At 35.1% G+C, this 12,179-nt stretch overlaps 1 protein-coding gene across 1 annotated transcript; it reads right to left on the reverse strand.

The window, feature by feature from the left end:
* Window positions 1-2,997: 2,997 nt before the first annotated feature.
* Window positions 2,998-12,177, reverse strand: LOC124161969 (ubiquitin carboxyl-terminal hydrolase 12). The gene is made up of 9 exons (XM_046538252.1): window positions 12,081-12,177; window positions 11,567-11,647; window positions 11,269-11,485; window positions 11,080-11,160; window positions 10,836-10,972; window positions 8,896-9,051; window positions 4,449-4,586; window positions 3,582-3,725; window positions 2,998-3,393 (listed from the first exon to the last, which is right to left on the reverse strand). The coding sequence occupies exons 1-9, from the start codon at window positions 12,081-12,083 to the stop codon at window positions 3,286-3,288; spliced, it is 1,065 nt and encodes a 354-aa protein (XP_046394208.1). The 5' UTR covers window positions 12,084-12,177; the 3' UTR covers window positions 2,998-3,285.
* Window positions 12,178-12,179: the final 2 nt, after the last annotated feature.

A 12,179-nucleotide genomic window follows, 5' to 3' on the forward strand; every position in this document is an offset into this window, starting at 1 on the left:
ACTACCACACACTGCGGTACTACAAGAGCCTGCACTACCTCTGTTACTAGATCATACTTCTACTCTGGCATTGTAAATGTTCCTGGTGTGAATTTACTTCAAAAATGCACATGCAGCTTAATTTCAGTGTATCACTAATCTATCACTGAAAGTCTGTATTTGACATTTAAGTACACACCTTATGCACATTTGGGGTTGTGCTGAGATGATAATTGGCTCACATATATAATATATTATCATAGTTTTCTTCCTTCTTCGAAATTGACTTAATTCATTGGCCTTTATGTACAATCATTTATAATTTGAAGAACAATCTATGACTTGCGAACTTCTTGCCGTCAGAATTTTCATCCTATTCCCACATGGGTGCATGAAAGAATGCGGGATGTTTTTCTAAGATTATGGTTTATTTCTCGAGTGAATAAAGGTAAAATGTGTTATGGATACCGAAGTTTAGCAATTGCAGACAATTCTTATAGCTTAATAAAGCTTTGCTGTAACGCTGATGCTTTCTTTAATAAATCTCATATTCTCTCACATCCCCTAATACAATCATACGTTGTTTTTAACTCAAGGAAGGGATTCATGAGGCAGTGAAAGTCATACTAACTCCTTGCTTGGGTAAAGCGAATCAATTGAAGTCTAACCTCTTTTGAGCCAATGTTGCATTGTTAAGGTTAATACTTCATTTGCAATGTCTAGGCTACAATGTAGTTGATGCACCTTCATAGGAAGTGCAGGTCATTGTTAGGAGCAGATGCAGTACTTAAGTGGAGACCCACATTTGAATACATATATGTAAATTCCGAACAAATAGTAATACATACATGCATTTTCATGCGCTACAGATTTAGGTAATTTTAAAAGGAACTACGTTGTCAATTGCATGTTGTTAAATTTGATGATGAATGTGCATTGTGGTCAAAGTGACCCATTCTGTCTTTGTGTTAAATTATTAACAGAAGGATTTCTCAACGAAATCTTCTCCACTTTACTCTTCAAAGTTGCATGAAGTGTGCGCTGATTGGTGGGAGCTCTCAGTGGCGAAGCGAGGGGGGTTTTGGGGGAAAAACCCCCCCCCCAGAGCTCACAGAAATTTTTCAGTTAAATCTATTTTACCTAACTGGATTAATATTGCTTATAGAATAGTGTAAGGATCGATAAAATATCCCTCAGAAGGCCTTAAAAATCACCATTTTGAACCATTTATCTTAGTTTTATCCAGCAGAAGGCCTCCGCACCTCCCGCTAACCCTGGCAGGTATGCAATACCCCAAGCCCCCCAGTATTAGTTGCGCCTGAAACCCCCTTAGCATTAATTCCTAGCTGCGCCCCTGGTGGCTCTAAATATTAGTTCTAGATGGCCAAGGGTCATTTTGATTGGAAGGATGATAGTGGTGGTAAATGCAACTTTTTTGAGAGAACTTCCTCACCACACACTCCAGCGTGCAACTCTGAAGAGGAACAATGGAAAATGGAAGTGGATGGGAGTTGGAGGGGTTGTGACCTACAAGCGTTCACAAAAACTCTCTGTTGCCGCCTTTGTAAGTGTGTGCAAGAGGTAAATAGGGCATGTCCAGAATGTTCCCTATTGTATTGCATGAATATTTCCCAAAGACTCTTGACTGCCTCAGAGATCGAATGCCACTGAACTGAGGCGGTCAGTTGCTTGACAAGCAGTCCATTGGCAGAATAGCATTCACCTGAGGTAAAACCCCTTTGCAGACCTATATACATTCCTGCTGTTTCTTTCTGAATGGGTTATTTGAGGCAGTAAGACAGAGAGCCAAATGCTGTGAATGGCCGCGGACCATCATTAACCCTTTGTACATCAGGTGGAGCTGACGGGTATTTTCATACGCAGAACACCTGACGTTGGGTATAGCTGTCGCGGTATTTTCAATAAAGACGGCTCAGGCCGATGCAAGGGAAGGGAAGTGAAAATCAACTACAATGTTTGGTTGAAAAAAACACTGGTAACGCAAGAAGTTGACCGTGTATTCGCGCTATGATAGGGTTAGAGGGTGAAGTCCAGTGGTCGGGGTAAGGGATGGGCCCCAAATCTGAGGGACGAAAATACCCAGGCAACTCACCCCCACAAAAGAGCTCCGTACGGAGAGGTTTAAAATATTCTTATGCTACTCGTAGCACGAAAACATTTTTCTATCGTAGGCACCGGCAGGAAAGGGTTGATCAACACCAATTCCTCTTGACGAGCCTTGGATATGGTTTCCATTAGGCTTTTTTGTTTCGTGATTGAAAGATTTTATTAAATAGAAATTTATCAACCATGATTCGTAAGTCAGAGCATGCAAGATTTTTAAATCACACTTACAATGCTCCAAACTTACCATGTTTCCTAATGTATAAACACAAAAATATAATGGTGCATACTAGACCTTAATAAGCAGAGGAGTAACATGATCATGCCAAAACTTCTATGCAAAGAAATTTGATAAGGTTTAACGAATGCAAGGTCAACAAAAACCAGCAAAATAGCTCTCAACATGTAATGGTGAAAAATTTGATGACTGCAAACAGTATTTAGGAAGATAATTGCATAGAATTTGCGGACAGAGTGTGATAAATACGGAAGCATATATGTCAAATATTAAAGTGTTTACATGCAAATAAAAAAATTAAAACTCTGCAATATTTACCATGACGACAATGAGCGAGAACTGAATCTCTCTCTATCCCATAGACCAAAGAAAGGGTGACAAATAACTTACCGTATATGTCTGAATATAGTCCCCCTTTTTTTACAAAAATGCCTGTGGTAAAAGTAAAGGGGGGGACAATATTCAAACGCATTTTTTTAACTTTTCCAGAAACTGAAGCCTAAAATTAGGGGTGGGGGACTATATTCTGAGAAATACGGTACATCAGGTGTCACTTAAGGTAAAAATGACACTCATGAGGTTTTTGATATCATGGTTCAGTTCATACCAACAAGGGTAAATTCTAAAGATCCTAATTACAGTATACACAAACCATATAAATAAAATTATTTATTGAAACAATTTATTATAAGCAATTATATGGATAATACATATTTAACTATAGAAATATTTACAAATTATGTACATTTCATGTATAACCAGATGGTAAACAATGTTAATTTAAAGAGAAAATAAAATTTTCTATGTGATAGAAAATTTCATATTGGAACTAAATCACAAGGAAACAAAGTTTGTTATAAATTTGAACCAAAGGCATGTGTAGTTAAACCCACATATCAATTACCAGTTCATATAAAAAAGGGACATTAGCACAAAATTTTATTCTAAACACAATCTCGCGATTGATAGAATAATATATATCCGGTTTCCGATGATTTCTGAATGTCAGAAGTGAGACCATAAAAATCCTCAATAGCAGCTGCATCAATTTTCTGAAAAAAAGAATTTCCAAGTACTGCGATTACTTTCTCCACAATATGATTTAATGATTTATGGAATTGCAAAATTAATGACACACTTGTCAATGAAAATGATAAAAAATCACAAAGTGACGCATTTTAGGACACTGTAAATTCAAAAAGTTAGGGTTAATTGATATTATTTTAATATTTTGACTTACATCAACCATATCATCATCGAACAGCAACCAAAACCCATGACTTTTCACAATGCTAATATAATGCCCTCTATTAGGTCCACTACCACAATGAATTACAACAGCCACCAGATCATACAAACGGTCAGGGTTGACAGCATCATCAGACTGGAAAAGGAAAAAACAATCTTTTATTATTCAAGCAAGATTCAAAAGGGTTCTAAAAGCACAAGGATTCTCAAGAACTGTCATCATCAACATACACACACATAACTTGAGAATGCAGCCTCATCTTAAGAGCATAGATACATTCTGAGCCTGAGCTGAGAAGTTTTTCATTAAGTCATTCATTTTATGATTTGTCAAAAATTTAATAACACACAATACAATCCACTTTTCATTCCAATATTCCTATACAAAAATTTATAAAATCTAATTAATGACTACATAGCCTCCAGACATAGATGATTAATGGCCAATTTTGACACATAAAATAAGAACACATGCTTCCATTAGAATTAATGAAAGTTTACATACATCATCGTTATAAAACTTGAATGTTGATGGAAAAGTCTGGAAAGCTACTTAACATAGGACAAATCTCATTTTCCATACGTTTTCTTAACCAGAGTTATTATTAACCTGGGTATTTATAGAAAAGCCCAGTCGTATGGGATTCTTTGTTTTTTTCCCTGTTGTTTTGGGCTTTAGACAAAAACACATTACAATGGAATTTTTTACCTCCAGTACACTGCACTTTGTTTTCCATGACTAGTAAATATAAAAATAAATAGAGGAGTTAAAGCAGCATACATCTGGTAAGATTTTATAGGAAATCTGAAAAGTTCCAGGTTATACAACTAGAGATCAACAAAATATAAAGAATCTCACCGTATTAAATAAACGCAGCTCTAATGGGAAAACAACTCGGTGGGACACTTTTATGTGCCTATTGTATTGCTCCATATATTTAAATCTTTTCAGGTGAAGGGCTAGGATCATAGGCAACTTTTTCACACGCATTCTTTTCTGTAATAAAAAAAATACAAAATTATTAGAAATGAGGCTAAAAAGATTTTCAAGCTATATGCAGTTTGATTATGTACATAGAAAACCAACTTGGAAGCAACTCATGTATTCAATGAATATGCATTTTCATCATCACCATGGGTTAACAATCCTAATCGAACCAGAATCATTTTTTCCAATCCTTTTCTGTCTCTACTACGATGGCTATATCATCAGTAAATCATAGCATGCTAACTTTTCCTCAATGGATATTTACTCCCAAAGTCTTTTCTGTGATTTCATTAATGGCTTTTTCTATGTAGACGTTGAAAATTATGAGTGAGATAGGACAGCCTTGTTACACTCCTCTCCAAATTCTTCTTTTTCAACTCCTGGATCCTGATTTTATCACTGCCATGTACTTGGTTTTTGTACGAACTGTAGACGATTCTCTTATCGTTGCATATACCTCCCATTTCTTTAAGGATTACAAGCACTGAGTAACAATCCACAATGTCAAACACCTTCTCTGAATAAAGAAGTTCACAAATGCAAATAACGAGGGCTTTCTCCTTTCTCTAATAGCAGGGTAAGTGCTAATATTGCTCCTTTAGTGGTTTCGCTTTTTCTGAATCCGAAATTTGTCCTCACCCAGATATTCTTCTGCTCTTCGTTCTATTCTTCTGTTGTTAATCCATGTTATGTAGTATCTTGGATGGGTGTTGTCAAGCTTTAAGTCCTAAAATTTTCACTGTCTCCACTCGTGAGAATTGGGATTATGAAGTCCTTTGGTATTTCACCAGTTCAATAAATTTCACTCATAATTTTGCACACCTGGTTCAAGCTCTTTTCTCCAACATTTTTTTTATTAGCTATGCTGGAATATTGTCAATTCCATATGCTTTATTCACCCTCAGGGCTTTCACTGCCGCATCATATTCTGTTCTTAATAATAGGGCTCCAATGCCATCTTTAAACACTTCCCCTTTGTTTTTGATAGGTTTTGTTTTAAGACAGTTTCCCCTGTAAAAATCCTCCAGATATTCCTTCTATCTCCTTCATTTGTCTACAATTATCAGTTTTTTACCCCCTTTGTCCCTCAGAGTATTACATCTCTCACCCATTTCCTTGAAGTGGTTCCTCAATTGGTATTTAAGTCCTAAATTATAGTGAAAACTCTAACCAAAAGCTCATGATTTTAATCAGCTACATAAGGGCGAATTTGGGGAGAAGGAAAAATATAGGAACATAAGCCACACTCCCAAAACAGAATAAATAGCAAATCCACAACATAGCGGCAAGACAAAAATGAGTGGTGCAGAAAGAGATTAATTATTAAACACAACAATGACCAAAATTGCACATAAACAAAACAACAACTAATGCTGAAAGACAAAACATGCTCTGCTTTGGGGATTCATCATGGTTACAGGCAAAGATTCATGGCGAAAAAAATCATCAACATTTTAAAGGAGGTCTGGCGATTTTGGTTCACAATTTGATTATACATATATATTCTATTTTATAATTGAAAAAAATACTGTGGTCGGCTACCTCAATAAGACTATCAACTACTATAGTTCTCCTTTTGGACTATCTTTGATGAACAAACAGAATGAAAATATCACAAACAGCAACTTAATGAGCTCATGATGATCCATTGGGTATGATGCCAAAATCAGTCTCATTATGATTTTTCCTGTTTCATTGTGTGGCACAAAACCCATAAATATATCTGACTTGTATACTGCAACCCTATATTTCTCTCTATTCTGGGTTACTTCTTATTTATATTCAATACTTTCAAAACAAAATATTTGTTATGACATTGTACAAGGATCCTTCAGTAAGTATTTAAAAAAGGTATAAAAACAAATATTATTGGGTCAATTTTTTTATATTTTTCATTACAGCCTTCTTTCAGCCACACAGAATTTTGTAACCATTTTTCCAAGCATTTTAAGCCGTCCAATATGTAGAATTTTGAGATCTCCTCAAAATAGGCATTGGTTTGGGTGATGACCTTCTCCTTAGACATAAAATTTTGTCCGCAAAGCTATTTCAAGTTGTAAAATTAGAAAATGTCACCAGAGGCCAAATCTGGTGAATACGATGAATTGTGTGATAATAGAAACTGAAATTCTGTAATTTTGGCTGTTGACTCTGAACAGGTGTACAACTGTGGATTGTCTTGTTGAAGGAAGAAAATTTTCTGCTTCAAATGAGGGTGCTTTTCTTGATTTCTACCATCAACCGTTCCAATAACAATGCATTATACTCTCCTGTCATCGTTTTTCCCTTTTCCAATTAATCGATGTAGATAATTCTGCAAACATTCCAAAATATTGTTGCCATAACTTGACCGGCCCATTTCAACATCATTACCTGTTATTTTGTCTCTGCAGTGTAGTGATGAATCCATATTCCATCAAAAGTTATGAATTTATGCAGAAAATCCTCAGGATTGTGAAGGAAAAGCAGAAAAACAGCCAATGAGTTGACCACAAAATTGCATTTATTCTCCAATGTGAGCAAATGCAGCAGCAATCTTTCCGATATTATTTTCACACCCAAATTTTCGTGCAAAATTAAAGCAATTGTATATTGCGATATGCCTGTGGCCTTACCAATATCACGCACTTTAATTTGCCCAGCACTTAAAACCATATTGTGGAATTTGAAAATCATTTTGGTGGCAGACAATTTCACAGAGCGTCCGGAACAATGTTCATTTTTCTGGATGTACGGTCATATTTTAACTCATTTACCCTATTGTAAATAATTTCAAACACAGGATCACATCTTCCATAAGCTTCATTCAAGATAGATTTGATATCTTTCCGCATTAAACCTTTTAACAACAAGTTTGGATCACTGCACAGAACTCAATTTTATCCATTATTATAAACGTTTATAGCTGACTAGTCACGAGTGCTACTTTCTAATCACCACTAATTTTTTATACTAAGAGAGCAATTTCTTGGAGATTCTAAGGACTTATTGAACAACCCTTGTACACACACTTCGGTGTACTTTACAGCATTACAATTTTGTTATGCTAGGATAAAATAGGTATTGATGCACCTTGGGAAACCAGTTTTCTTTTCCTTATTCTCGTCCCTTGGAGGAAGAAAAACATAATTGATCTGTACCTTATAGGACTTTTCCTTAATTCTTGCATAGAAGAAAACCTTATAGCCTTGAATGCCACTTATTGACTCAAGCAAGCAGCACAGAAGCATTCCTAATTTCCAGCATTTGATTTTATTGTAATTAGGCTTAAAAACATCCCGTCATCTAGGTCAACAAAAATGACATCACTGGTCACCATCTATTTGTTCTCGCAGGGCGCTAGGGGGCATTCATAACCTCACACTTTCTTTTCCTTTTATGCAGAAGCAAAAAGTAAACAAACTGATAAGAAAACTTAAATTCAATTCATTATACACCAGTGACAGAATCTGAAAATCAAAACTTTGAAAAACGAGGAATATACCCAAATAAAGGGAGCAAAGTATAGGTTTCAATGCATTTTTTACTTACATAAAAACAATGATTTTATGATTCCTATATTTTCAGCATTAAATCTAAATATTCCACAGAAAAATAGGCAGAAACCGAGAAGAAATATGAATCAATTATCAGCAAAAATGGATTTCTATGAAGTTTTTAAACAATGCCATGAATTTGAAGAAATTTTTTTCATATTTTTAAATTATACATAAAATATTTGTTTTAAAACATGTCGTTTAAAATTAATAAGTAGAGAAAAAATATAATTAATTTCTAATCAAGATTGCCATTAGGCAAGATCTGAAATGGGGAAAAGTAGCCTTAAAAGATGAAAACATTCAGAATAAATTTATTAAGACACACAAGTAGAGCAGAGCATAGGTTTCTATGTGCATTGGCTAGTTACTAACTCAACCACTGATGTTAGAAATTAAAATTGTGAAAGCAGCCCCTGAAGCTGATTCTATCATCTGTTAGAAAATTTACCTGTGTGAGTTAACTATGTAAATTAAGCCCGATGCTCAAACAAAATTCAAACGTAAATAAAAACAAGGGGATAGAAACTTAAGAATGCTGCTAAAAGGGAATCCAATTGGATAAACAAGAGGGGTAACTTCAAGTTATGGACCAACAGAGGTAACCTAAATACAGACAAAAGCAATAAGTGAATACAGAAAACACATTACTGGCCCTTAGGGTATTTGTATACTAAATTTAAAATGGTAACCCTAGAGATCAATGGTGAGAAATTCTATCAACTCTTCACTATTGTTTTGATAAGAATCTCAATTCAAAAAGAATGAAGTACAAAACCAACCTGTGCTTCCTGGTAACTGCTACAGTTGTCACATTTGAACTTATTATCACTGCATAATGTCTCAGTATTACTGAAACACTTTAAGCAGTGGGTTATGCTAGTATTCTGGTCTACATCTACTTGAAGATCAAAAAAATCCTCATCCTTGCTGCTAACCTAAAAATATAGCATGGCATCGTTAAAAACCTTCCAAAAAAACATATCATATCAAGTGAGACAAACAAGTGGGTACATAAATTATCAAATAAATGATGAAATTCAAAAAATTAATGATAAGAATAACTCTTTAAATGGTATTACCGACTCAAGAAAGTCATGTGAACAGAAAATCAAACAATGAATCTTCACTTATGCGTATTCAACGGTGTTCGGCGAGATGTTGTGGAACATAATGATACAATGGTAAATGAAGAGCAAACTTAGTGCATGTCCACAGTTATTTTATTTGGTACGACGCGTTTCAGCGACCTTACTTCGCTATCATCAGGTACAAAATGCCTTTTGCAGGGCATTTTGTACCTGATGATAGCGAAGTAAGGTCGCTGAAACGCGTCGTACCAAATAAAATTACTGTGGACATGCACTAAGTTTGCTCTTCATTTACCATTCACTTATGCGGGCTAATTCACAGTCCACTAAGATATATACGTGATTTTTAATTCTTGTAGCAATCAATGATATCCAAAAACCAAATTTTCAAATCACTGTGAGCCAAATAGAATATGTACTGGGGCAATGCAGATTGGATATATGGTACCACATGAAAAGGAGAATAAATAAAGCCTAAGTCAATGCAATCCATGTAAGAGGATTTAAGTTGAAACAGTCTTGAAATTAAGACCGTATTGAAGACAACTACCTCTTTTCACTCAATTAGTTTCTAAATCAAATTTGACCAGAATCCTCTTTACCTGATTTAAAGCACCATAACTTAAACAGACACGACCAATGACCATGACTACCCAGCATCACAATTTTCTCTAATGCATTGCGATACCCCAGGAAGCTAAATGAACTGACATGGAATCATCCTTTTGGTATTCATCTCTAAAGTTGAATGAAATACTGCAATCCAGTGGCGTTACTTAAGGTCGCTCTACACGGTGTATGATCATGCAAGTGATCATGCTGAATGATCACATGATCATAGGAGCAAAATAGAACATGTTCTAATTATCACTGAATGATCATGAGCATTGGTTCATTCGCGAATTGTTGTCATACTCGGTGAATGATCATTAGAAGATTCGTCCGGAAAGATTAAAAAAAAAACATGCCTGGAAAAATATTTTACATCATTTTGGCACTAAAGATTTAAATTTACGCAGATGCAGTCGTCACTGGTAAAAACTAGACAAAATATTTAAATAAATTTTTTATTTCTCTAAGGTTATGAGGATCTATCCAGTCATCCCCCTCACAGTTACACCATTGCTCCAATCCATACCCATCCCAACCCTCTTCTCGCCTGCACATTCCCACCCATTCTACGTGATAATACCATAGAGAAGTGAAATGTGTGGAGTGGGACGAAATAAAATTCTTATGGAGACCTAAAAATCTCTTGGTCATTCAATAAGAATCTCTTGAAATTGGTAGGGAGGGGAAAATAACGAACAGAGATGATCAAGATATGATCATAAGGGAAAAGAAATTTTGAGAAGAGAAAGACAGATTAAAAGCTCTGGCTAAAAAAGACTCTCACTTAATGAGTTCCAAATTTCTGTTTTGTTCTTAAGAACTTTGGTAGAATATTGCTACATGATTTATACCCATACATGTGAAGCCTATTTTCCATGTTAAAAAATGACACGTAAATTGAGGAGAGTATGAAAATATGAAGATTTAAAATAGATTTTTCCACTTCCAATTTAGATTAAGTACTACAGTTAAAAACAGAATCACATAAATAATAATGGCAAGAAAAAGGTAATACATACTGTTTCACAGTTCAAGCAGCGGGTTTCACTTGTGAGAATGCCTTGGAATATTTCATGAACCCAGGTAGGCTCTTGCTGTGAGTTGTTTTGCTCACCACAACCATTTTTTGGCTTGGAACAGTTTTGATGCCGTTCCGCTAAAACAAAGACATGATCTCATTCAGAAATAATGATACATTTTGAAACACGGCAAGCAGGTACAATTAATCTTAAGTGATTGCCATTCATGTATTCAGTCACTTACCTAATATTATTTCATTAATACGATTGATAAGAAAATTTAAAAATTCATGAGCATCTTGCTGCATATAGTTATCGAATTCCTCTGAAAAAGGGAAATAAAAACAATTCATAAAAATGGATCACGGTTGGCAAGTAGGATTAGATGCAAAATATGCTTCTATTCTGCAATAACATAATTAAGGATAAAAACCTTTTTCTTTTCTAAGACGGGCAATAAACTTCTTTGGTGCAATCGATCCAACTTTTTTTTTCTGAGTTGCAATACGATAAAAGAGATCTGCTAAACATGTTAAAAGAGTTTCTTTCGTACGCTTATTTCTTGCTTTGTATTCCAATACTTTTTCTCTGAACGGCCGACAAAAATATAATGCCTGCAGAACGGAGTTGCTGTAGCATGTGTTTCCAAACTGAAAGACAAAATTTAAAATGATATAATACGTGTAGATTCCACCTTCGAGAATAAATACTAAGGTTTCACGATAACTCACATTCACCAAACCAAAATAGTGTTCATTAGGAGGAAACTGATCCGAACCAATGTCTCTCTCCAATTGAGACACGTTTGCACCCTAAATGAAAGATGACAACATTAATATAAGCATGAAGTCAAACACAACATAACAAGAAACGGCAAGAGGTAAGTGCAACCCATCAATTCTTGACCAAGATAAGCCTTTTCACTTGTTAGCCAAGCACCATATAACAGTTATGCATTCATTCAACAAGTTGTCAACAAATCTGTAGTCAGCTAGATGATATTTGTTCCATAATATCACGATTACGCTTAAAAAATAAAACCACAGAAATAAATTCAATCCAAATAATTAACAACTTACACCTTTAACGGCTTCAGATTCAGTGACAGAGATAAGACCTCAAAACAACCCGGTGTTATGCAAACTCTAACGCATCAATTCATCATAAATGACAACTTAATTGATTCATAAAGCAGCGGTAATCTCTTATTGTTCACCATGACAGTCGGAAAGAATTAAAACTTACCATTTTACAGGGCAATCCACTAAAAACGCAATACTTTTAAGGAGCCATAGGTTGACTCCTCCATCTTTTATTTTGATTCAGGCAACGCCATCTGTGCGG

Source organism: Ischnura elegans, chromosome 7, assembly GCF_921293095.1.
Source record: "Ischnura elegans chromosome 7, ioIscEleg1.1, whole genome shotgun sequence".
Classification (NCBI taxonomy): domain Eukaryota; kingdom Metazoa; phylum Arthropoda; class Insecta; order Odonata; family Coenagrionidae; genus Ischnura; species Ischnura elegans.